General features: G+C 42.9%; 1 protein-coding gene across 3 annotated transcripts in view; it reads right to left on the bottom strand.

Moving 5' to 3' along the window:
- dcc (DCC netrin 1 receptor) overlaps positions 1-24,842 on the bottom strand; it is a 1,425,388-nt gene that overhangs the window by 177,399 nt on the left and 1,223,147 nt on the right. For all 3 annotated transcript variants that reach the window (XM_063042623.1, XM_063042621.1, XM_063042622.1), the window contains exon 16: positions 8,022-8,117. In XM_063042623.1, the coding sequence (XP_062898693.1) occupies positions 8,022-8,117 (96 nt within the window). The remainder of the gene's footprint in view (positions 1-8,021; positions 8,118-24,842) is intronic.

Here is a 24,842-nt window from a genome sequence, read left to right as displayed (position 1 = left end):
CGAAGGAAGTTCATGAAAATGGTTCCAAGATTGAATGCCTTTTTATATGAAGAGCATTTGATAAATCTGGGTCTGTATTTGCTGAAATTCAGAAGAATAATGAGTGATATAATTTTAATTTATCGAATGGTGAATGGCCTTGATAAATTGGATGTGGAGAATAGAGGAGTGTCTTTTTAGAATGGAGATGGGAATGAATTTCTTTAGCCACAGGTAGTTGTGGAGGGAAGGTCTTTACGTATGTTTAAGGCATCTTCATGCCTTGTTTGGTCAGGGCATGAAGGGATAGAGGGAGAAGGCAGGAGATTATGGTTGAGAGGAAAATTGGATCAGCCATGATGAAATGGTGAAGACTCAATGGGCCAGATGGCCTAATTCTGCTCCTATATCTTATGGCCTTATTGTCTAAAAGGATTGCAAGGGACAAAATTAGTCCTTTGGAAGACCAGAATGGTAATCCATTTTGTGGGGCCAAAACAAATGGAGGAGATATTAAATCAATTATTTGCAGCTATTTTTACTCAGGAGGTGGACACAGAGTCTGCAGAATTGAGGCAAAATGGCATCAACTTCATGGACCCTGTACAAATTATAGAGGAGTAGGTGTTTGCTCTCCCGAGGCAAATCTGGGTAGATAAATCCCCAGGGCCCGGATTGGTGTTCTCTTGGACCCTATAGGAGGCAAGTGCAGAAATTGGTGGGGTCCTCGCAGAGATTTTAAATCATCCTTAATGACAGGGAAGGTACCAGAGGATTGAAGGACAGTCAATGTTGTTCCACTGTTTAAAAAGGGCTCCAAATGTAATCCAGGAAATTATAGGCCAGAGAATCTGACATCATTTGTGGAAACATTATTGGAAGGTATTCTAAGGGACCAGATTCATAAGTATTTGGATAGACATGGACTGATTAAGAATAGTCAGCATGGCTTCATGCGTGGTAGGTCATGTCTAACCAATCTTATTGAGTTGTTCGAGGAAGTTACAAAGAAAGTGGATGAAGACCAGGCAGTGGATGTTGCTTATATGGATATTGGCAAGACATTTGACAAGGCCTCGCATGGGAGGTTGGTCAAAAAGATTCAGCTGCTCAGCATTCAAGATGAGGTAGTAAATTGGATTAGATATTGACTTTGTGGGAGAAGCCAGAGAGTGGTAGTAGAGGGTTGCCTCTCTGACTGGAGGCCTGTGACTAGTGGTGTCCCACAGGGATCAGTGCTGGGTCCGTTGTCGTTTGCCATCTATATCAGTGATCAGGATGATAATGTGGCTAACTGGATCAGCAAATTTGCACATGACACTAAGATTGGGGGTGTAGTGGACAGCGAGGAAGGCTATCATGGCTTGCAGAGGGATCTGCATCAGCTGGAAAAATGGGCTGAAAAATGGCAGATGGAATTTAATGCAGACTATTGCGAGGTTTTGCGCTTCAGTAGGACTAACCAGTATAGGTCTTACGCAGTGAACGATCGGGCACTGAGGAGTGTGTTGGAACAAAGGGATCTGGGAATACAACTCCATAACTGTTGAAAGTGCCGTCACAGGTAGATAGAATCGGAAAGAAATTTTTTGGCACATTGGCTTTCATAAATCAATGTATTGAGTACATGAGATAGGATGTTATGTTGAAGTTGTATTAGATGCTGGTGAGGCTTAATTTGGAGTATTGTGTGCAGTTTTGGTCACCTACCTACAGGAAAGATGTAAACAAGGTCGAAAGAGTACAGAAAAAAATTTACAAGAATGTTGCGGGGTCAGGAGGACCTGAGTTGCAAGAAAAGATCGAATAGATTAGGACTGTATTCTTTGGAATATAGAAGATTGAGAGGAGATCTGATAAGGATATAGAAAATTATGTGGGGTATTGACAAAATAACCGCAAGCAGGCTTTTTCCACTGAGTTGGGTGGGCCTACAACCAGAGGTCATGGGTTAGGTGTGAAAGGTGAGTGTTATGAGAGTGTGGAATGAGGTTCCAGCACAACTGGTGCATGCAAGCTTGATTTCAATGTTTAAAAGAAGTTAGGATAGGTACATGAATAGTTGGGGTATGGAGGGCTCTGGTCGATGGATGCCAGCAGTTTAAATTGTTTCAGCTTGGATTAGATGGGCCGAAGGGCCTGTTTCTATGCTGTACTTCTCTATGACTCTATGACAAAAGGGGATTTAAGGATTCAGGTGAGTACATCTTTAAAAATTAGTGGGTAAGTACAGAAATTATTTTTACAGCTAATGATATTCAGGTCTTCATTGGCAGCACTTGGAAAACAAATGTTAAAAATTGCAATAATAATATTTCTGGTCACACTGCATTTGGAGAACTGTATTTGGTTCTGGGAACCAGAGTGTTTATTGATATTGAGCTCTTGTGGTCCTGAGAAGCAAATGTAGGTCCATCTGGAAAAATTACTTCGATGGATTAAACAGGTCCTGTCCACAATGATTAGATATATAATAAAATAATTTTTATCTGATGCATGGTAGGAGCCGAAAAAGTAATTTATTTTCAAATGACATCTCCTCTTTTTCCATTGAACCAGCACTGTTATTCAAATGGGTTCTGCTTCAGATGAATACATGCTGAAATTTTACTGGAGCTGATGAAGTTGGAGATATTAGTGCCAAGAGACATCCTTTGAACTCAGAGATAGTGTTAAATATTTCAAGTATAATAAGAGGTTCAAGTAATCTTGATATTCATTCTGTCATCACCAATGACTTTTACCGTTCACCAGCCAGAGGAGGTCATTTATATCCTTCAGACTGGAATTATTTTTTTTTCCCTGTTTTTAAAGCGGTGTAGTTACTTACTTAACTCCAGATGCTGAAAATGCAGAGCAACGCAAACAAAATGCTGGAGGAGCTCAGCAGCTCGGACAGCATGTGAAACCGACTAAATAGTCGATGTTTTAGACTGAGGCTCTTCATCAGGACTGGAAAGGAAAGGGGAAGATACTAGAATAGGAGGGGAGGGGAGGAGAAGGAGGACAAGCTGGAAGGTGATAGGTGATAGGTGATAGGGGAAGGGGATGAGGTAATAAACTGGGATGTAATGTTGTTTTACTTTCTTTGATTTCTTTGAAATTCAGAAAAGTAAAGTTTATCGAAATGGTACTTTGAGGAAACTGCACAAATAAATAAGTTTGAAAAAGAGTTCAGAGAAAATTTACAAAGATGTTGCTGCGACATAAGGACTTGAGTTATAGAGAAAGGTTGAATAGGTGAGGACTTTATTCCTTGGACTGTAGGGGAGACTTGAGAGAGGTATACAAAATGATGAGGAGTATAAATACGATGTGGGGTGGAGATACAGCTCGACCAAAGGAGGTGTAAGGTGCTCCTTCCCACCACTAGCCTGCAGATCACCCTTGAACAAGGTGTATCACTTGCTTAGCCCCTGATCAGGGTCAGGTGAAGCCATGGGCACAGGTGGTGGATGGTCGTATGAGCAGCTGGTACATATCACAAGTCCTGTTTATGCAACCACTAATGCCAGGTAGACAATCTTCGAAGAGTATTGATAATGACTGGGGCCACCAGTCTTGTAAAGACACTGCCCAGAAGAAGGCAATGGCAAACCACTTCTGTAGAAAAATTTGCTAAAAACAATCATGGTCATGGAAAGACCCGTGATTGCTCACATCATACGACATGGCACTTGAATGAATAGATAGGTTAAATGCAAGCAGGATTTTCCCACTGAGGCTGGAACTAGAGATTATAGGTTAAGGGTGAAAGGTGAATTGCTTCAGAACAACCATTCTAGTTAACCATCCCCATCCCCCCCATGTATTACCTCCGTCACTGAACCACTCTATAAACAGTTTAAACCTCTTTTCATAATGCTGTTTACATTGCAAATACATGGCGAAGGAGGCGTGTAGCTTTCGGGATAAGGTGGACAAACTCATGGCGCAATTAGAGATTGGTCTGTGTGACATTATGGGTATCACCGACTCATGGCTGAAAGAAGGTCATAGTTGGGAGCTAAACATCAAAGGATATACTTGTATTGAAAGGACAGGCAGGGAGACATAAGCAGTGGTATGGCTCTATTGGGAAGAGAAGGAATTACATCTTTAAAAAGAGGAGACATAGGGTCGGATAATGTTGAATCGTTGTTGATGTAGTTAAGAAATTGCAAGAATGAAAAAAAACATTATGGGAATCATATATAGGCCTCCAAATAGTAGCCAAGATATGGGGTTAAGATTGCAAAGGCATGTAATAAGGGTAATGACACAATTGTAATGGGGGGGGACTTCAATATGCAAGGGGAATGGGAAAATCAGGTTGATGTTGGATTGCAAGAGAGTTGAATGCCTACAAGATGGCTTGTTAGAGCAGTTTAAGCTTGGGCCTACTCAGGGAAAGGCTATCTTAGACTGGGTGTTGCTAATAACCTAGATCTTATTATGGGGCTAAATGTAAAGGAACTTTTAGGAGCAGAGATCACAATACGATTGAATTCATACTGCAATTTGAGAGGGAAAAGCATGACTCACATGTATCAGTATCGCAATGGAGTTAAGGGAATTACAGAGGCATGACAGAGGAGCTTGTCCAGGTGGATTGCAGAATGATTCTGGTGGGGATGATGGCAGAGCAGAGGTGGCTGAAGTTTCTGGAAATAGTTTACAAGGCACAGGACAGATATGTCCCACAAATGGCAGGGGTAGGCAACCGTGGCTTACAAAGGAAATTAAGGATTGCATAAAAACCAAGGAAAGGTAAGGTAGCAAAAGTGAGTGAGAAGTTCGATGATCAGGAAGTTTTTAAAATCCAACAAAAGGCAACTAAAAAAGCTATAAAAAGGGAAAAGATGAAATATAAAGGCAGACTAGCCAATAATATAAAGCAGGATTTGAAAAGTTTTTTCAGTTATATAAAGAGAAAAAAAGAGTTGATAGCTGATATTGGATCACTGAAAAATGATGCTGATAGGGTAGTAATGGGGGCAAGGAAATGGCAGACAAACGTAATGGGTACTTTGCATCTGTCTTCACTATGGAAGACACGTGAGTGTCAGGGAGCAGGAGTGAGTGCCATTGCTATTACAAAGGAAAAATACAAGGCAAACTCAAAGGTTGTAAGGTGGATAAGTCACCTGGGTCAGATGGACTACATCCCAGAGTCCTGAGAGCGGCTGCTGAAGAGATAACAAATGCATTGGTCATGGTCTTTCAAGAATCACTTGATTCTGGCATGGTCCCGGAGGACTGGAAGATTGCAAATGTTACTCAACTCTTTAAGAAGGGAGGAAGGCAAAAGAAAGGAAACTATAGGCCAGGTAGTCTAACCTCAGTGGTTGGGAAAGTGTTGGAGTCTATTATTAAGGATGAGATTTTGAGGTACTTGGAGACTAATGATAAAATAAGTCAAAGTCAGCATGGTTTCTGTCAAGGGAAATCATGCCTGACAAATCTGTTAGAGTTCTTTAAGGAAGTAACCAGCAGGATAGACAAAAGAGAGGCAGTGGATGCAATTTAATTGGATTTTTAGAAGGCATTTGACAAGGTGCCACACGAGGTTGCTTAGCAAGATAAAATCCTATAGCCTTACAGGAAAGATACTTACATGGATAGCAGAATGACTGAGTCAGGAGACAGCAAGGGGGAATAAAAGGGGCCTTTTCTGTTTGGCTGCTGGTGACTAGGGATATTCCTCAGGGGTCAGTATTGGGACCGCTGCTTTTCACATTGTTTGTCATGATTTAGATAATGGAATTGATGGCTTTGTAGCAAAGTTTGCAGACAATATGAAGATAGTTGGAGGGGTATGTAGTGCTGAGGAAGCAATACAATTGGAGCAGGACTTAGACAAATTGAAAGAATGGTTAAAGAAGTGGCAGATGGAACACAGTGTTAGGAAATGTATGATAATGCATTTTGGTAAAAGGAACAGTAGTACAGATTATTATCTAAATGGCAGAAAATTCAAACATCAGAGGTGTACAGGGACTTAGGAGTCCTCGTGCAAGACAGACAGAAGGTTAATTTACAGGTTGAGTCTGTGGTAAAGAAGGAAAATGCAATGTTGGCATTTATTTCAAGCAGAATATAATATAAAAGCAAAGAGATAATGCTGACCCTTTATAAGACACTAGTCAGGCTGCACTTGGACTGCTGTCAACATTTTTGGGCCCCATACTCATAAAGAATGTGTTGTCGTAGGACAGAATCCAGAGGAGGTTCATGGGGATGATTCTGGGAATGAATTGGTTAACATATGAGAAGCATTTAGCAGCTTTGGGCCTGTATTCACTGGAATTTAGAAGAATTTTGGGGGGGATCTAACTGAAACCTACCGAATGTTGAGAGGACTAGATAAGATGGATGCGGAGAAAATGTTTCTTATGGTGGAGCTATCCAGTACTAGAGGGCACAGCCTCAAAACTGAGGGGTGACCCTTTAGAACAGAGGTAAGGAGGATTTTTTTTTTAGGCCGAGTGTAGTGAATCTGTGGTGGAGGTCAAGTCTGTGGGTATATTTAAGGTAAAAGTTAATTGTTTCATGATCGGTCAGGGCATCAAATGATATGGCAAGAAGACAGGCGCATGAGGTTGAGAGGGATCCAGGATCAGCCAAGATGGAATGGCAGAGCTGATTCAATGAGCTGAATGATGTTTTTCTGATCCTATGTCTTATGGTGTTATGGTCTTATGGCACAGACTAGATGGGCTGAAGTGTCTGTTTCTGTGTGGTAATTTTCTATGACTCTATGACTGTATGCTGTTGTGCAGGTTTCTAAGAAAGTTGGTTGGTAGGTTGTTCCAAGGATCTTGGAGAACTTGCTACAATTGTTCTGTGGACTTTGGCTGCCTCAGGTCATCCCAGATAACCTCGATGATGTTGAGATCAGGGGTCTGTGGACACCATATCACCTGAAACCATATAAAAAATCTGGGGTGCCTGAGACGTCTGCACAGTATTGTAGATGGTAAGGAGGGTTTTCCCATGGTCGGCTTGCAAAGACAAATGGACATAGTTTTCAGTGAAAGATCGGGTAATTGGCGGGATTCTGAGAAGGAATTCTTCAAAGCAACATGCACAAAATGTTGGAGGAACTCAGCACGTCAGGCAACATCCGTGGAAATGCATAGACATTTGACATTTCAGGCCAAGACCCTTCATCAGGACGGGAAAGGAATGAAGAAGCCAGAATAAGAATGTGGGGGAGAGAAGGAAGACAAGCTAGGAGATGGCATTTTTCAAGATTCCAGATTCAAGATTGTTTACTGCCATTTCTCAGTACACATATGTACTGAACCATTCAGACAGAGGGTGGTTGGAGATGGAAGTGTACTGCCTGAGGAGATGATCGAGGCAGATACTCTCAAAACATTTAAGAAGCAGCGTGTTAAGTACGTGTATCAAGTAACTGATCACAGGGCATTTTCAAATTCACTTGTAGTTGATGAAATGCACTCCATCTCAAGACAAACTTCCATGGCTAATTCCCATCAAAGAATATTCTTACTACATACTAGGTACTCTACATTGCCACCAATTACTTTTGCCCACAATGCATCAGAACATACAGATCCCAGATCGGTCGCTACAGCCAGCTAAGCTCGCACCAATAGACAATCCCTTAGGGAGAACATCATACTCAACTTGAGTGATTTGTGGGGGTGCCACGGTAGCAAAGCAGTTAGTGTGAAGCTGTTACAGCTCGGACTGTTCTGGAGCTCAGAATTCAGTTCCGATGCTTTCTGTAAGGATGTTCTCCCCGTCTGACCACATGAGTTTCCTCCAGTTTCCTCCCACAGTCCACAGATGTTACAGTTAGCAGGTTAATTGATGATTGTAAATTGTCCTGTGGTTAGGCTAGGGTTAATCGGTGGGTTGCAGGGCAGAGCGGATCATTGGGCCTGAAGGGTCTGTTCCATGCTGTATCTCTAAATAAAATCAATAAACTACTACTATTACTACTACTCCTCCACATAACAAGGCCTGTGTACTTGTATGTGAAGCATCAGCTTACAGATGATGTCTCCTCTATCTATCCAAGTGGAACCTACCTGACAATGCCCGGGTAGTGGCACTTTCATACAGAGGGACTCCCTGTCCCACGTTGTTAAAGGCCTTCAAAGAAATAACGTAGTGGGAACTCGGCTCTGCGAAGGAAAACATGTGATTAGCTTCAGCTTTTCTTATTCTTCTTCATAGTGAGACACTAAGCCACCAAGCTAAGTAGTTTGGAATACAATCTAGTTAATTATGAATTTTAAAGAGGTTTTTAAGAGGTTTATACCAAAGTTTAACCTGTAAATTTATCATAAATATTATATTTCAATATATATTAAGTTAATTAATAATATATACTGTATTATATTTTAAATATATATGAAATCAATTAGAACACAGGTAATATATCAATATTCAAGATTGTTTAATGTCATTTGTAGTAAAGGGAATAAAATAAATATTACTCTGGATCCAATGTAGCACAAGAAAAGCACAGAGAACACAATAATAATCAAAAAACACAATGACTATAAATACATAAGATAGCTTATATACATTGATTGATCGTATGTCCATAGGGTGATGTTAGGCACAGGAGTGTCTGTACACAAGGTGACTGACAGGAAATAACAAAGTAGTGGTGTTGAGGGGTGTGAAACACTTAACGATATTGAATACCAAATGATGGACACAAAATAGGTTGGTGCTCTGGTAATGCAAAGTGCCACCTTTAATATTTCAGCTTTAATATTTTACAGAAGCCTTAGCCACATACATAGCTAGGTTGCCTAAGATTCTTGGACAGTACTGTAATAATTTTATGTATTGAACTATCCCGCTGTCACAAAAAACAAATATCCATAGTCATACTTTATTAATCCCGGGGGAAGTATGTAAGTGATGATAACCTGATTATGATATAGGTCTGTTTCGTGGACTGAGAGTAGGAAGGAGGCAGGGAGAGGGGAATCATGGTTGGGAAAGGAGAAGGGGGGCAAAGGGGAGGGAGCGGGAGGCACCAGAGAGACATTCTGTAATGATCAATAAACCAATTGTTTAGAAACAAATGACCTTGCCTACTGTCTCAGGGCTGGGTGTGTCTACACCCACAGCACTCCCTGCCCCTGACACTCCTTCTCTTCCACCTGTCCCACACCACTCCCACAGCACTCCACCCTCTCCATTCCCAACATCCTTTGCTCCCGTCAGATTTACAAACTCGCTCTCTGCTCCACATTGACAAATACAGTACTGTGCATAAGTATATACATATATATGCTGTGTGTCTCTATGTGTGTTAATTTATATATTTACATTTAATATTAAAACATTTTATATCTACAGGGTATAAAATGTTCCAATATTCAACATGAAGCATCAAGGCAATATAGATTTATGTACAATTAGATCAATTAATACCCATTACTGCCAGGTTTCACCAAAAATATTTTACGAGTATAAAGTACGAGCTTGCTTTGATCCAATTTGCAGCTTTAAAACAATTTATTTTCTAAACCCCATAATGAATTCACATCTATTGGTAAATTGCATCCTTTTTAATTTTTTTTAAGAAATTTCCCTTTATTTGTTCCAGCCTTCTTTGCTGAAGCCGCAATAAACTCATGGTGGTCTGTAATTCAATTATTAAGCCTGGAGACCACGGGAACCTCAGTCACGTGATCATCCATTACAATGAGGGGCTGTACATTTAGTATAATTGCTGAACAGTGCCAATGATCACTATTTGGGGTTCGATTCCCACACTGCCGTGAGGAGTTTGTACATCCTCCCCGTGACCGCATGGCTCTCCTCTGGGTGTTCTACTGTTAGGGGTAACGAATTTGGGATATGCTATGTCACCGCTAGCAGAGTAGTGACATTTGCCGGCTGCCCCAAGCTTAATCCTCAGACTGTGCTGGTTGTTGATGCAAAAGAATACATTTTACTGTATATTTTAGTGTTTCAATATACTTTACATGTGACAAATAAAGGTGATCTTCCTTTCTTTCTTGAATTAGGCAGTGATGTTGCCTGCGCAAGAAAGCACACTTGCCACTGGGTTTTCTGTCTCCCACTCTGCCTTCAGAAGATTATCAAAAATCCAGTGATCATGCGAAGAACGTACACACTCGTTACTGTCCTACAGAATTTTGTATCTGAGGGATCTGACCTTCCTCTGGAATTCAGCTCTTGTTGTTAAGCAGTAAGTTCTGGAGCTTGGTGTCCCTGACAAACTTCGCACTGAGCATTCGTGGGGAGATATTTGGCGCGCCTTAAATGTAGTTTGTAACACCTTCTATCCTTATGAGGATAGGCTAAGCGAGCAAGGGATTTTCTCTTTGGAGCAAAGGCGGATGAAAGGTGACTTGATATAGATGTACAAGATGTTAAGAGGTATAGTTTGAAAAACCTCCATAGATGCATGATGAAGAGTATACTGACTGGTTGCATCAGGTCATGATATGGAAAGCCACCATTAAGCACATCTACTAGGAATGCAGTCACAGGAAAGCAGTATCCATCATTAAGGTCCCCTACCATCCAGGGCATGCTCTCCAGCATCTTGTGTGTGTTCTTGTTGAATTAAGATGTTTGGTAAGTAAGCTAAGGCTTGTCACATGAGGAGCGTTTGATAGCTCTGGGCCTCTACTCGCTGGAATTCCGAAAATGAGGGGTGACCTCACTGAAACCTATCGAACATTGAAGGGCCTCGATTGAGTGGATGTGGAGAGGATGTATCCTGTGGCGGGTGTCTAAGACCAGAGGACACAGCCTCAGAGTAGAGGTGCGTCCTTTTAAAATGGAGATGAGAAGAAATTTTTTAGCTAGAGTGGTGAATCTGTGGAATTCTTTGCCACAGACAGCGGTGGAGGCCAAGTCACTGGGTATTTTTAAGACAGTGGTTGATAGATTCTCGATTAGTCAGGGCATGAAGGGATACAGTGAGAAGGCAGGAGATTAGGGCTGAGAGAGAAAATTGGACCAGCCATGATGAAGTGGTGTTGCAGACTTGATGGGCCAAATGGCTTAATTCTACTCCTGTAACTTATGGTCTCATTGTCTAAGAGTGACACTCACTAACTCTGCCCACTACCTTATTATTTTCCATCAATCACCCTATGTACAGCCTAGTATCACTTTATGGACAAACAATCAATCTATGTATATAAGCTTCCTGATGTATTTATAATTACTGTGGTTTTTATCTTATTGTTTTTTTTGTGCTGCATCGGATATGGAGTAACCACTATTTTGCTCTACTTTTACACATATGTGCAGGAATGACATTTAACAATCTTGAAAGGAGATATATTTTACACTTTAAATATTTAAGGTCTGGGGGTAAATGCCAGTGTAGAATAGTGGAGACAGATTCATATGTTACCTTCACCCTAGAGCAGGGGTTCCCAGCTTGGGGTCCACTGTCCCCCTGAGATAACGTAGGGGCCCATGGCATAAAAAAAGGTTGGGAACCCCTGCCCTAGAGTGACAGTGAAACAAGGAGTCCCCAGGAATCTGACACAGATGACTGGGACACTAGTTACGGACAGTGCACTTGGAAGGGACAAAGTTTGCAAGTGAACTTTGGGAGTTGTATGACATTTGTGAGAAGTGGGAGTGTTTGAGGCAGGATCCCAGGCGTGGGACAGTGGACACAGGATGCTCCCAGAAGAGTGGCTGTGCTTACAAGGAGTCCCAAGTGTTAGAATGTATTCAAGGAGTCAGCAGGGAGTGGGGTTGTTTACAGAAGGTCATCAATAACATCAATGTGTTTTCCAAGGGACAGTCGGGAGCGGGACATTGTTCACATGAAAACCTTGCAAGTGTCATTTTCATGATTCATTTGCGTTTCTCGATTCAATATTCCATTTTATTTCCCAATTCTTTCAGTTAAAGTGCAACTAGGAAGAATAGTTCAAAATATTTTGCCCTGTATCAGCTGTTTCCCTGTTCCCAAGCAGCATTTTAATAATTTTCATTTATCCGGACAAGGGACAGGGAAAATGAACAATCCCACCTCATCAATTCCTGAAGTCACAGACCCAGGGTCACCGTGGAAACCGGTTATTCCTTTCACCCATATCACATCATTGTAACCCAGCCAATGACCAAAGGTTTTACTAAATATGGAGATGTTGAGGTACAACCCTGACATCACAAGGCCACTATGACACGTCACAATGAGATGCAGCATCATGACTGAATTTAAACTCTGGTCACCTGGAGACCAGATGCAGAGGGGAAAGGTGGGTGGATTCGAATGAGTGCTGGGTGGAGAATATTTTGATAGAAAAACAAGTGTTAGAAATACTCTAGACGTCTGGTCAGTGTGTGCTCCTCTCTGTCGAAGAGGGGAGTATCTTCTTACCTTGTGTCGACAGTATTGTTTGAATTGCTTGAACAGGGGGTTTGAAAGTCTGCTGTGTTGGGAACCAAAGAGGAAAAGAGAGTGGGAATTGCTAGTAGGGGGTCGTGCGGGTCCGGTAATGGTGGAAAAGGCGAGGGGGGGTTGAGGGAAAGAGAGTGGAGAAGGAGCAGGATAGGGATTTGGGATCAGAGGTAGGCAGCTGGGGAGACATGGATTATTGTGAAGGGAGAAATAAAGGGAATGAGGAGATAGTGAGGGGATCGATGATTGAAAACCGAAACAAAGGGAATAAAAGAATAAGAAATGACAGTGGAGAGAGCTCTGAAAGTGAGGAAGATGAACAAGTTCAGAGACAAGGTGTTGTCATAATTAGGTTTAATGAGAAGGCTCAAGGAAACATGAAGAAAATTAACCCGTTTGTGCTAACAACAAATCTGGCAAATAAGATAGGGGAAATAGTATTTGCAAAAGTCCATAATGATGGCAACCTATTGGTAAAATATGAGAATGAGGAACAACTGGAGAAAACACTCAAGCTAAAAGAGATAGGAAAATGCAAGGTGGAATACTCAAGGAGGGTGGGGGCACGAAATGGCGGTGGATGTAAAGGAGTGATCACGGGGGTAACACTAAGTACAAATATGGAGCAGTTAAAGAGGAATATCAAAGGAGGAAAAGTAATAAATGTTCAAAGACTGAAAACAACAAAGGAGGGAATGAAAAAGGAAAGTGAAAGAGTATTGATTGAATTTGAAGAAGAAAGAATGCCAAGGAAGGTGTTCCTGGGTTTCATGAGTTACCCAGTAAGGGTGTATGTGCCAAAGCCATTGTGGTGCTATAATTGTCAAAGGTATGGACACATAGCTAAAAACTGTAAAAGGCAGAGGAGATGTGCTAGATGTGGGGGTGATCATGAATATGGAAAGCACAGAACAGGAGTGCAACCAAAATGCTGCAATTGTGGAGGAGCTCATAATGTGGCATATAGTGGGTGTGAGGTTATGAGACGGGAGAATAAAATTCAAGAAATAAGAGTGAAAAGAAAGATCGCTTATGCAGAAGCTGTAAAAATATCAAGAGAACAGAATAATGCTCCTAATGAACAGGGAGCAATAGGGATGCGAGAGTTGCAACAAAGAACAAAATGCCAGGATTTATGTAGACAAAAAGGCTCTAGTAACATTCATTGCAGGAGTAATTAATCGTACGGCTGAGGTAAAGTCAAAAGGGATAAAATTCAGCTGGTGGTCAAAGCAGCAGTGAACCATTTCGGGTTAGTAGGACTGACACAGGAAAAAGTGAGGGAGAACCTCACTAATCAGTCAAGTCAGGAAGTGTCATCTGTTGGTTAATACTAATTATGGGGATTCTTTTGCAATGGAATGCAAGGAGCTTACTGGCCAATAGCCATGAATTCAAGCACTTTATTAAAGAAATAGTTGTAAAACCGGATGTAGTATGTATTCAGGAAACTTGGTTGAAACCAAATTTAGACTTTGTGGTGTATGGGTATACAATGATAAGGAAAGATAGAATTTTAGGGGGAGGAGGGGGTTGTGCAATGTTAATCAAACAAGGTTTACCATATAGGATATTGGAAAAAGGAGATGGTCAGGAATACATAGTGGTGGAAGTGTGGGAGAGAGGGGAGGGAGTGGTTATAATTAACTACAGAGTACTACAATCCATGTAAAAAGTTGGATTTGGGCAGCCTATTAAGGATGCAAGGACAAAACAGACATAAAGCAGTGTGGTGTGCAGATTTCAATGCTCGTAGCACAATATGGGGGGATGCGATTACAGATTCAAATGGAAAGGTAATTGAAGATTTGATGGTAGAAAGGGATTTGGTGTGTATGAATGATGGTAGAGGAACAAGGATAAACTTAACAACAGGAACTGAGTCAGTATTAGATATTACGTTAGTGTCTAATACGTTGGCTGGCGTTAGTAACTGGGGAGTTTGGACTGCTTCAGCAGTAGACAGTGATCACTACCCAGTTTTATGTTCAGTGGGTGAAAGAGTTGAAGTAAGACCAGGTGGTGGAATCCCAAAGTGCGTGTTTGGAAAAGCAGATCGGGGTAAGTTCCAGAAGTCGAGTGAAGAGGCATTGACAAAGATTGACATTTCTGGAAATATAGATGAATTAAACAGTCAAGTGACTTCAGCAATTACTATGGCAGCAGAAGGATCCATACCCAGGAGTAAAAATAGGATGAATAGAAAACTGGTACCATGGTGGACAGAGGAATGTTGTCAGGCTGTAAAAAACAGAAATAGAGCATTCAGGCTAGTTAAAAGAACCCATAATATGCAGCATTTGATTCAATATAAGAAGGCACAGGCAGTGATGAAAAGAACTATACGTCAAGCTAAAAGGGCAAGTTGGAGAAGTTTTTGCAACAAAATAGGAAGGACAACACCTGTGGGAGAGGTATGGGGAATGATTAAGAGGATGGGGGGAGACAGAAGGGAATGGGAATATCCAGTAATGATATCGCAGGAGGAAACAGCAGTCTCCAGTAGGGATAAGGCTGAGATCATGGCCAAGTCGTTTGTACAGTTCAGAAAATTTGACTGAAGAAGGGAGAAGGAGAAGGGAAAGAACAATGAATCAACACCTAGGTGTGTTAAACAGGAGGGAAGAAACAGATGATATAATTGATGATCCATTTACGTTGGCAGAAATGGTGAGAGCAATAAAGAGGGCAAGACCAGACTCCCCAGGGAAAGATCTGCTATGCTATGTTATGCTAAAAAATCTAGGAGAAGGAGCACTCTTGAAGTTGCTGCATTTTTATAAGGAGGGCAGATTACCAAGTGCATGGAAAGAAGCAGTAGTAATTCCAATAAGGAAACCTGGCAAGGATCCGTCAAAACCCACTAGCTACAAACCAATAGCATTAACATCAAATATATGTAAGATAATGGAAAGGATGATAACAGAAAGGTTATCGTATGAGCTTGAGAAGAGAGGAATGCTGGCAAGTTACTAGAGTGGTTTTAGGAAGGGAAGGAATTCCATGGACTCAGTGATAAGGTTAGAGACTGAAATAAGAAAGGCCCAGGCAAATAAAGAGTCAGTAGTTGCAGTGTTTTTTGACATTGAAAAAGCCTATGATATGATGTGGAAGGAAGAATTGTTAATTAAACTGCACAAGATGGGGGTTGGTGGGAGAGTTTTTAATTGGATTAAAGATTTTTTGTTTGGTAGAAAAATTCAAGTTTGGATTGGATCAGGATTATCAGAACAGTGCATAGTGGGAAATGGCACACCTCAAGGTAGTGTGATTAGCCCATTACTTTTCATCATTATGATCAATGATGTCTTCACAAAGGTACCAGTGGATATAGGTAGGTCACTGTTTGCGGATGATGGGACCTTGTGGAAAAGAGGCAGGAACATGGAGCATATAATCAGGAAACTACAAGGAGCAATTGATGAAGTGGTGGAGTGGGGTTATGATTGGGGATGTAGATTTTCAGTAGAAAAAACTCAAACTGTATTTTTCACCAGGAAAAGAATTGAGGTAGGGAAGAGGTTAAGGATGTATGGGATTGAATTAGAAAGGGTTGGATCGTTTAAATTTCTGGGAGTTATATTTGATTCACGATTAACATGGGCAGAACATATCAGGAAAGTTGAGGAGAAATGTAAAAAAGGTAATAAATGTGATGAGATGTTTGACTGGTAGGGAATGGGGATCAAGTTGTTCAGCATTGAGAAGAATGTATGTGGCTTTAGTAAGATCTGTGTTGGACTATGGAAATATAGCATATGGATCAGCAGCTAGGTCTCTTATAAGGAAACTGCATGTGATTCAGGCTCAGGCTTTGAGAGTGTGCAGTGGGGCTTTTAAAACATCACCAGTATCAGCCCTACAGCTAGAAATGGGAGTAAAACCTTTGGAACTAAGAAGGATGCAATTGATGGCTAACTACTGGGCTAATTTGCAGGGACACAATGATTCTCACCCTGCAAAAGGAATATTGCAGGAGTGCTGGGAAAATGGGAGGTTTCAGAGAGATAACTTTAGTGGGGTAGGGAATGATATTGCTAAAGAATGTGGAGTGTTTGATCTAAGGATAAGTCCTTCAGTAGTTTATCCGATTGTAGCTCCATGGAAGCTTGTATGGCCTACCATAGACTGGCATTTGTTAGAGGGAAAAGGAAAGGAAAATATAAAACTGATTTGGTGAGTGCATTTAACTGTCATGTAATGGAAAAATATAGTGATTATACTCAGATTTATATGGATGGTGCTAAGGAACCTGAAACAGGAGTGACAGGGTTTGGGGTGGCTATACCAGTAAAAGAAATTGGAATCAGCAGGAGAACATCTAATAAATTAGGGGTGTATACAGTGGAGATGCTGGCAGTGTTGGTTGCGTCAAAGTGTTGATATGCTCAGATTCATCCTCAGTTCTAGCAAGTTTGAGGTCTTTTCACTCAAACAGTCGGCAAGATGTACTTAATGAAGTCCTTCAGTCAGTCACAAGAATTGCAAATCAGGGAGGTCAGATAAAATTTTTATGGGTTCCAGCACATGTAGGGTGAAGGGGAATGAGAGGGTGGATGAGTTGGCAAAGAGGGTGTTAAAGAAAGAAAATATAGAAATGCACATTAGTATCAGTAAAGCAGAGGTTAAGTGTGTAATCTGGGAAAAAATCAACCAAATGTGGCAAGAAAGGTGGGACAGGGAGGGGAAAGGGAGGCATTTATATCAAATACAAAGAGTGTTGAAGGTACTAGGGTAGGTAGTGGATACAGAAGAGAGGAGACTGTGTGGACTAGGTTAAGGCTGGGGCACTGTGCATTAAACAAAACATTGAAAATGATAGGGAAACAGCAGACAGGATTGTGTGAGGAATGTCAGGAAGAGGAGTCAGTAGAACATATAGTTCTGAGTTGCAGGAAGTATGGGATACAGAGAGAGATGATGAGAATCAATCTAAGGGAATTGGGGGTGCAGGAATTCACATTAAAAGGGATGCTAGGCATGGGTGAGAAAGCACTGGTCAGAGTATTTTTAGCTTTCTTAAGGGGTACAAGGGTTTTTATAGGATATGATGAATAAGCAGGAGTAGGGTACTAGGATGGCCAAAGATGAGAGGATAAAATGTAGGTTAGGGTATATATGTGTGTGTGATTGGGTGAAGGAATTTGGAATGTAAGTCTATTGCACACTGCGGAGCAGAAGGTGGCGGTAATGCACCATTAAGCTGGGTGCCAACCACCGTAAAACAAGAAGAAGGCGGAGAAGAAGAAGACCAGAGGCAGAACAACCACCCTTAGCATGGCTGGAGGATGGTTTGCCGATCAGGGGGCTGGTGTAGACACAGACTCATTATGGGCTACAGATTTTGCTGTTCCTCAGACAGTGATGTTGAAATTTTCCTCATCTCTAAGTGACAAACCTGTTTTTTGGATTGATATGCTCACAATTGTTCTCAACGGAGTGGCACTGATCAAGTCAGGGCCTGGTGGATTCAAACCTACAACCTAGCTGCACCATAATAAGCCTAAAGGTTTTATCTTGAATTCTGGAATTCTTCCCTCCATGGGATTTCATTGTGGCCTCAAATACTTTTCCCTAACTGCACCTTCCATATCAGAAAACAGTGAGATGGATGTGGAGGAGAACACATGTTTCAACTGGCTGAAGGTGCTGAGAGATGTTGAGTTAGAGATGGAGAGAATGAGGACAGAGAAGAACATGGAGTATCTGTGGAGAATTCATTGTAGCGGCACCACAATGGCCTCTTCCTGAGAATCAGGAACTTGGTCCTTGGTGGGACTTCATCCCACATGTGACTGACTTTCCTGAACTAAATCTTCCACATTAAAACTCTGAAGAGCAGAGAGACAGACATGAAGAGTAGGTAGAGTTGTCTGAAGGTGAAAGAAGAAACTGCACAAAATGGAGAGACTCCCTGAGATAGAGAGAACTCCAGCAACAGTGATACAAAGTTCTAATTCCTTCCATTCCTTCAGGGGGCAATGATTAGAGTGATTATCCTTGGAAGAGATGATAAATTAGTTGTTGGGATTTGGAGGTGAACTCTGGGTAAACATGGGTAATTACTATGTGGGGCCCACTGTTTTTGTTGATCCTGAGCCTTTGTTAAGGAGCTGATCCCAAGGCCATGTCAACAAAGGCCCTTCAGTGATGTCAGGTCTGAAGATGGTGTCCAATGTTCACTTGCAGATCGGGAAATCCACCACCTTTAATTCTCAGGCAACATTTCACCCTCAGTCTGAATCTAGAAGTGTAAATAGTCTTGTTGTCTTGTAGAGATCTGTTGTTTATCACATGTGTTAACAATTTGGAGGAAAATGTAGGTCAAACAATTATTGAGGCTGTGGATTATACCAAAATTGGTGTGTGGTGAAAGTGAGGGTAGTCAAAAGTCACAATGGATGGAGACCAGCTGAGAAAGTGGGCCAAGGAATGGCTGGTGGAATGTAACTCGAGGAGTACTACGTGAAAGATTCTGGGAATGTAAACCAGAGCACAATGAACGAGAGGGCCCAGGGAGTGTTGTAGAACAGAGAGACTGAGGAGTATAAGGACAAGGTTCCCGGATAGCGGCGACACAGGGTAGTGAAGGAGTGGACGGGTTCTCATGCTGCCTAAGTATATGACTCAAAGTGTAATTGGTCCAGTCATTGTCTGGCTTTCTCTTTCTTCTCCCAGAGAGACAAGACTGCTGGAAACCACGGCTTTGGGGTGAGTGCAGGGAAACTGTGTGAGCCGGTGAAAGACCAGTCCATAATATAAGCTCGAGACACCAGATCCCGATTGCAAATCAACTGATGCTCCCCGGGCTGGTTCCTCTGTATCCCATCCATCTCTCAGTGTTAAACATGACAGTTGCTAACGTTCCCCTCCACAGGTTGACTGAACGTTATCACTTGGGTCCGACTGAGGTGGGAAACCATCTCTCTCGCGGCGCGACCTTTCCTATCCTGGGGTCTGAGGGTTCACACTTCCACTTCTAAATTTGTTTTCATGTTGTTTTATTTCTAATTTTAATAGTTGCCTTTTCTGTGTGTCGATGGGTGTTGTCCATCACAACAGTGGGATGGGAACCAGTGCAGAGAGACAGAAGGGTGTAAAATGAGGGTAGAAGCAAAAAGTAGTAAGGTGAAAAGTACAAGTGGCAGGCCGGCAAATCCAGAGCAAAAATCAAAAAGGGCCACTTTTCAACATAATTGTATAAGGACTAAGAGAGTTGTAAAAGCGAGCCTGAAGGCTTTGTGTGTCAATACAAGGAGCATTCGTAACAAGGTGGATGAATTAAAAGTGCAGATTGTTATTAATGAATGTGATATAGTTGAGATCACAGAGACATGGCTCCAGGGTGACCAAGGATGGAAGCTCAACATTTAGGGATATTCAATATTCAGGAGGGATAGACATGAAAGAAAAGGAGGTGGGGTAGCATTGCTGGTTAGAGAGGAGATTAACGCAATAGAAAGGAAGGACATTAGCCGGGAAGATGTGGAATCGATATGGGTAGAGTTGCATAACACTAAAGGGCAGAAAATGCTGGTGGGTGTTGGGTACAGGCCACCTAACAATAGTAGTGAGGTTGGGGATGGTATTAAACAGGAAATTAGAAATGTGTGCAATAAAGGAACAGCAGTTATAATGGGTGACTTCAATCTACGTATAGATTGGGTGAACCAAATAGGTAAGGGTGCCGAGGAAGAGGATTTCTTGGAATGTATGCAGGATGGTTTTTTGAACCAACATGTCGAGGAACCAACTAGAGAGCAGGCTATTCTAGACTGGGTATTGAGCAATGAGGAAGGGTTAATTAGCAATGTTGTCGTGAGAGGCCCCTTGGGTAAGTGTGACCATAATATGGTGGAATTCTTCATTAAGATGGAGAGTGACATAGTTAATTCAGAAACAAAGGTTCTGAACTTAAAGAAGGGTATCTTTGAAGGTATGAGAAGTGAATTAGCTAAGATAGGCTGGCAAATGACACTTAAAGGGTTGACGGTGGATATGCAATGGCAAGCATTTAAAGACCACATGGATGAACTACAACAATTGTTCATCCCAGTTTGGCAAAAGAATAAATCAAGGAAGGTAGTGCACCCGTGGCTGACAAGGGAAATTAGGGATAGTATCAATTCCAAAGAAGAAGCATACAAATTAGCCAGAAAAAGTGGCTCACCTGAGGACTGGGAGAAATTCAGAGTTCAGCAGAGGAGGACAAAGGGCTTAATTAGGAAGGGGACAAAGGATTATGAGAGAAAACTGGCAGGGAACATAAAAACTGACTGTAAAAGCTTTTATAGATATGTGAAAAGAAAAAGATTGGTTAAGACAGATGTAGGTCCCCTACAGACAGAAACAGGTAAATTGATTATGGGGAGCAAGGACATGGCAGACCAATTGAATAATTACTTTGGTTCTGTCTTCTCTAAGGAGGACATTAATAATCTTCCAGAAATAGTAGGGGACAGAGGGTCCAGTGAGATAGATGGAGGAACTGAGGGAAATACATGTTAGTAGGGAAGTGGTGTGAGGTAAATTGAAGGGATTAAAGGCAGATTATTCCCCAGGGCCAGATGGTCTGCATCCCAGAGTGCTTAAGGAAGTAGCCCAAGAAATAGTGGATGCATTAGTGATAATTTTTCAAAACTACTCTTTAGATTCTGGACTAGTTCCTGAGGATTGGAGGGTGGCTAATGTAACCCCACTTTTTAAAAAAGGAGGGAGAGAGAAACTGAGGAATTATAGACAGGTTAGCCTAACATCGGTGGTGGGGAAACTGCTAGAGTCAGTTATCAAAGGTGTGATAACAGCACATTTGGAAAGCGGTGAAATCATCGGACAAAGTCAGCATGGATTTGTGAAAGGAAAATCATGTCTGACGAATCTCATAGAATTTTTTGAGGACGTAACTAGTAGAGTGGATAGGGGAGAACCAGTGGATGTGGTATATTTGGATTTTCAAAAGGCTTTTGACAAGGTCCCACACAGGAGATTAGTGTGCAAACTTAAAGCACACGGTATTGGGGGTAAGGTATTGGTGTGGGTGGAGAATTGGTTAGCAGACAGGAAGCAAAGAGTGGGAATAAATGGGACCTTTTCAGAATGGCAGGCAGTGACTAGTGGGGTACCGCAAGGCTGTGCTGGGACCCCAGTTGTTTACAATATATATTAATGACTCGGATGAGGGAATTAAATGCAGCATCTCCAAGTTCGCGGATGACACGAAGCTGGGCGGCAGTGTTAGCTGTGAGGAGGATGCTAAGAAGATGCAGGGTGACTTGGATAGGTTAGGTGAGTGGGCAAATTCATGGCAGATGCAATTTAATGTGGATAAATGTGAGGTTATCCACTTTGGTGGCAAAAACAGGAAAACTGATTATTATCTGAATTCTGGCCGATTAGGAAAAGGGGAGGTGCAACGAGACCTGGGTGTCATTATACACCAGTCATTGAAAGTGGGCATGCAGGTACAGCAGGCGGTGAAAAAGGCGAATGGTATGCTGGCATTTATAGCAAGAGGATTCGAGTACAGGAGCAGCGAGGTACTACTGCAGTTGTACAAGGCCTTGGTGAGACCACACCTGGAGTATTGTGTGCAGTTTTGGCCCCCTAATCTGAGGAAAGACATCCTTGCCATAGAGGGAGTACAAAGAAGGTTCACCAGATTGATTCCTGGGATGGCAGGACTTTCAAATGATGAAAGACTGGATGAACTAGGCTTATACTCATTGGAATTTAGAAGATTGAGGGGGGATCTTATTGAAACATATAAAATCCTAAAGGGATTGGACAGGCTAGATGCAGGAAGATTGTTCCCAATATTGGGGAAGTCCAGAACGAGGGGCACAGTTTGAGGATAAAGGGAAGCCTTTTAGAACTGAGATTAGGAAATACTTCTTCACACAGAGAGTGGTGAATCTGTGGATTCTCTGCCACAGGAAGGAGCTGAGGCCAGTTCATTGGCTATATTTAAGAGGGAGTTAGATATGGCCCTTGTGGCTAAAGGCATCAAGGGGTATGGAGGGAAGGCTGGTACAGGGTTCTGAGTTGGATGATCAGCCATGATCATACTGAATGGCAGTGCAGGCTCGAAGGGCCGAATGGCCTACTCCTGCACCTATTTTCTATGTTTCCATGTTCGTCCCGACCAGCTCTGCCTGAAGTTGTTTGCTCTGAATGTTTCTTGGTGAAATTCTCCTCCAGGAGTGATCTTCATGTCCCATCTCCATGTCCCTGCATCAGCATTAGGAACCAAACCTGCTCCAACACCAGGCTCAACTCGGCATTGTTTGACATGACCACACTGGCACTGGAGAGGGCCCAGTCCATGTGGTCAACCAATGGTGGCTAGGGGCTCCACCATGACACTGTGGCAAACAGCGTCTCCGAGGATCCCCCGGTTGTTCCACCCGGTGGTGCAGAGTGGGAGGGGCAGGTTAAGGTCACTTGGCAACCAGTCACTGTCCTCTCAGGCCACACCATCGGGTAAACCCCGGTACACACTGGTACCAAGATCTCCCAGAATAGAGGAAGGATCTTTGTCTGACACCAGCAGGCTCTGAGGAGTCTTCCCACTGGTAGAAACATAGAAACATAGAAAATAGGTGCAGGGGTAGGCCATTCGGCCCTTCGAGCCTGCACCGCCATTCAGTATGATCATGGCTGATCATCCAACTCAGAACCCTGTACCAGCCTTCCCTCCATACCCCTTGATCCCTTTAGCCACAAGGGCCATATCTAACTCCCTCTTGAATATAGCCAATGAACTGGCCTCAGCTCTTTCCTGTGGCAGAGAATTCCACAGATTCACCACTCTCTGTGTGAAGAAGTTTTTCCTCATCTCGGTCCTAAAAGGCTTCCCTTTATCCTCAAACTGTGCCCCTCGTTCTGGACTTCCCCAACATCGGGAACAATCTTCCCGTATCTAGCCTGTCCAATCCCTTTAGGATTTTATATGTTTCAATAAGATCCCCCCCAATCTTCTAAATTCCAACGAGTATAAGCCTAGTTCATCCAGTCTTTCATCATTTGAAAGTCCTGCCATCCCAGGAATCAATCTGGTGAACCTTCTTTGTACTCCCTCTATGGCAAGGATGTCTTTCCTCAGATTAGGGGACCAAAACTGCACACAATACTCCAGGTGTGGTCTCACCAAGGCCTTGTACAACTGCAGTAGTACCTCCCTGCTCCTGTACTCGAATCCTCTTGCTATGAATGCCAGCATACCATTCACCTTTTTCACCGCCTGCTGTACCTGCATGCCCACTTTCAATGACTGGTGTATAATGACACCCAGGTCTCATTATACATTCTGGTGCCAGAATCAGGCCGATTCTTCCAAGTGCTGACAGCCACTGTTGGTGTGTCCTTCACACATCATATTCTCTGGTGGCACCAAACCAGCCCCGGGATCCTGGTATCCCGAGCTCCTTGGGGAAACTACCCTCTTGGACTCCACCCAACTTGAGTGCACATGTCGTAGGTGGGTTGGGCCGTGCAGAAGACAGTCACAGGTCTCGATTGGCCCTTTATGTGACTCCCCCGTGGACCACCCAGAGTCACTCTCCACAATTCTCCTGGAGGGATCTGAGTTCCTAGGGTGGCACACCCAAAGAGTAGCAGGGGCTCACGGCAAGGGTTGAACACTTTCATCCCCTGTATTCATGAGTTCAGACCTGGATAGCCCCCCTCATCCCTGCTCCGAGGGATTCCCTTTCAACCTTCCCTCCCTGCTGGTTCACCCAAAGGAAGCTTTCCGAGGGCCCCCCACCCCCGGCCTTCGGAAGCCCAGTGGGTGTCCGAGTCTGAGTCAGTCAGGACCTCCTGTTGTTTTGGCTGATGTACTTAACACAAGGGTGATCTCAGTCTGGAACTGAGGGTCTGCAAGTCCCTCCATTCACCCTTCCCTCCACCCCTACGTCCCCTCCAATCCGCACCCTCCATTCACCCTCCACCCCTATGTCCCCTCCAATCTGCACCCTCCATGCACCCCCTCCACCCCTATGCCCCCCCCACCCCTGCGTCCCCTACAATCCGCACCCTCCATTCACCCCCTCCACCCCTATGTCCCCCCCGCCCCTATGTTTCCTCCAATCTGCGCCCTCCTGCAGCTCTGGTCTTGCAGGTAAGTTGAGGAGGCAATTGCTACCAGAGTGAGGACCACCTTCCGAGAGCACCCACTGGGCAGCAGGCTGTGGGAGTCACGGTGAAGTAACAAGGTCACAGTCACAGACATAGAGATATACACTCCAACTATGCACAAACACACACATACACATAGAGACACCTACACACCATGTACAGCAAATACACTCACACACGTAGACACATACACACCACTTACAGCAAATACACTCACACACATAGACACATACACACCACATACAGCAAACACACACTCACACACATGGAGACACATACACACCACGTACAGCAAATACACTCACACACATAGACACATACACGCCACGTACAACAAACACACACTCAC

Source organism: Mobula hypostoma, chromosome 3 (genome assembly GCF_963921235.1).
Source record: "Mobula hypostoma chromosome 3, sMobHyp1.1, whole genome shotgun sequence".
Lineage (NCBI taxonomy): Eukaryota > Metazoa > Chordata > Chondrichthyes > Myliobatiformes > Myliobatidae > Mobula > Mobula hypostoma.
This window is presented reverse-complemented; position numbering and strand designations above follow the sequence as displayed.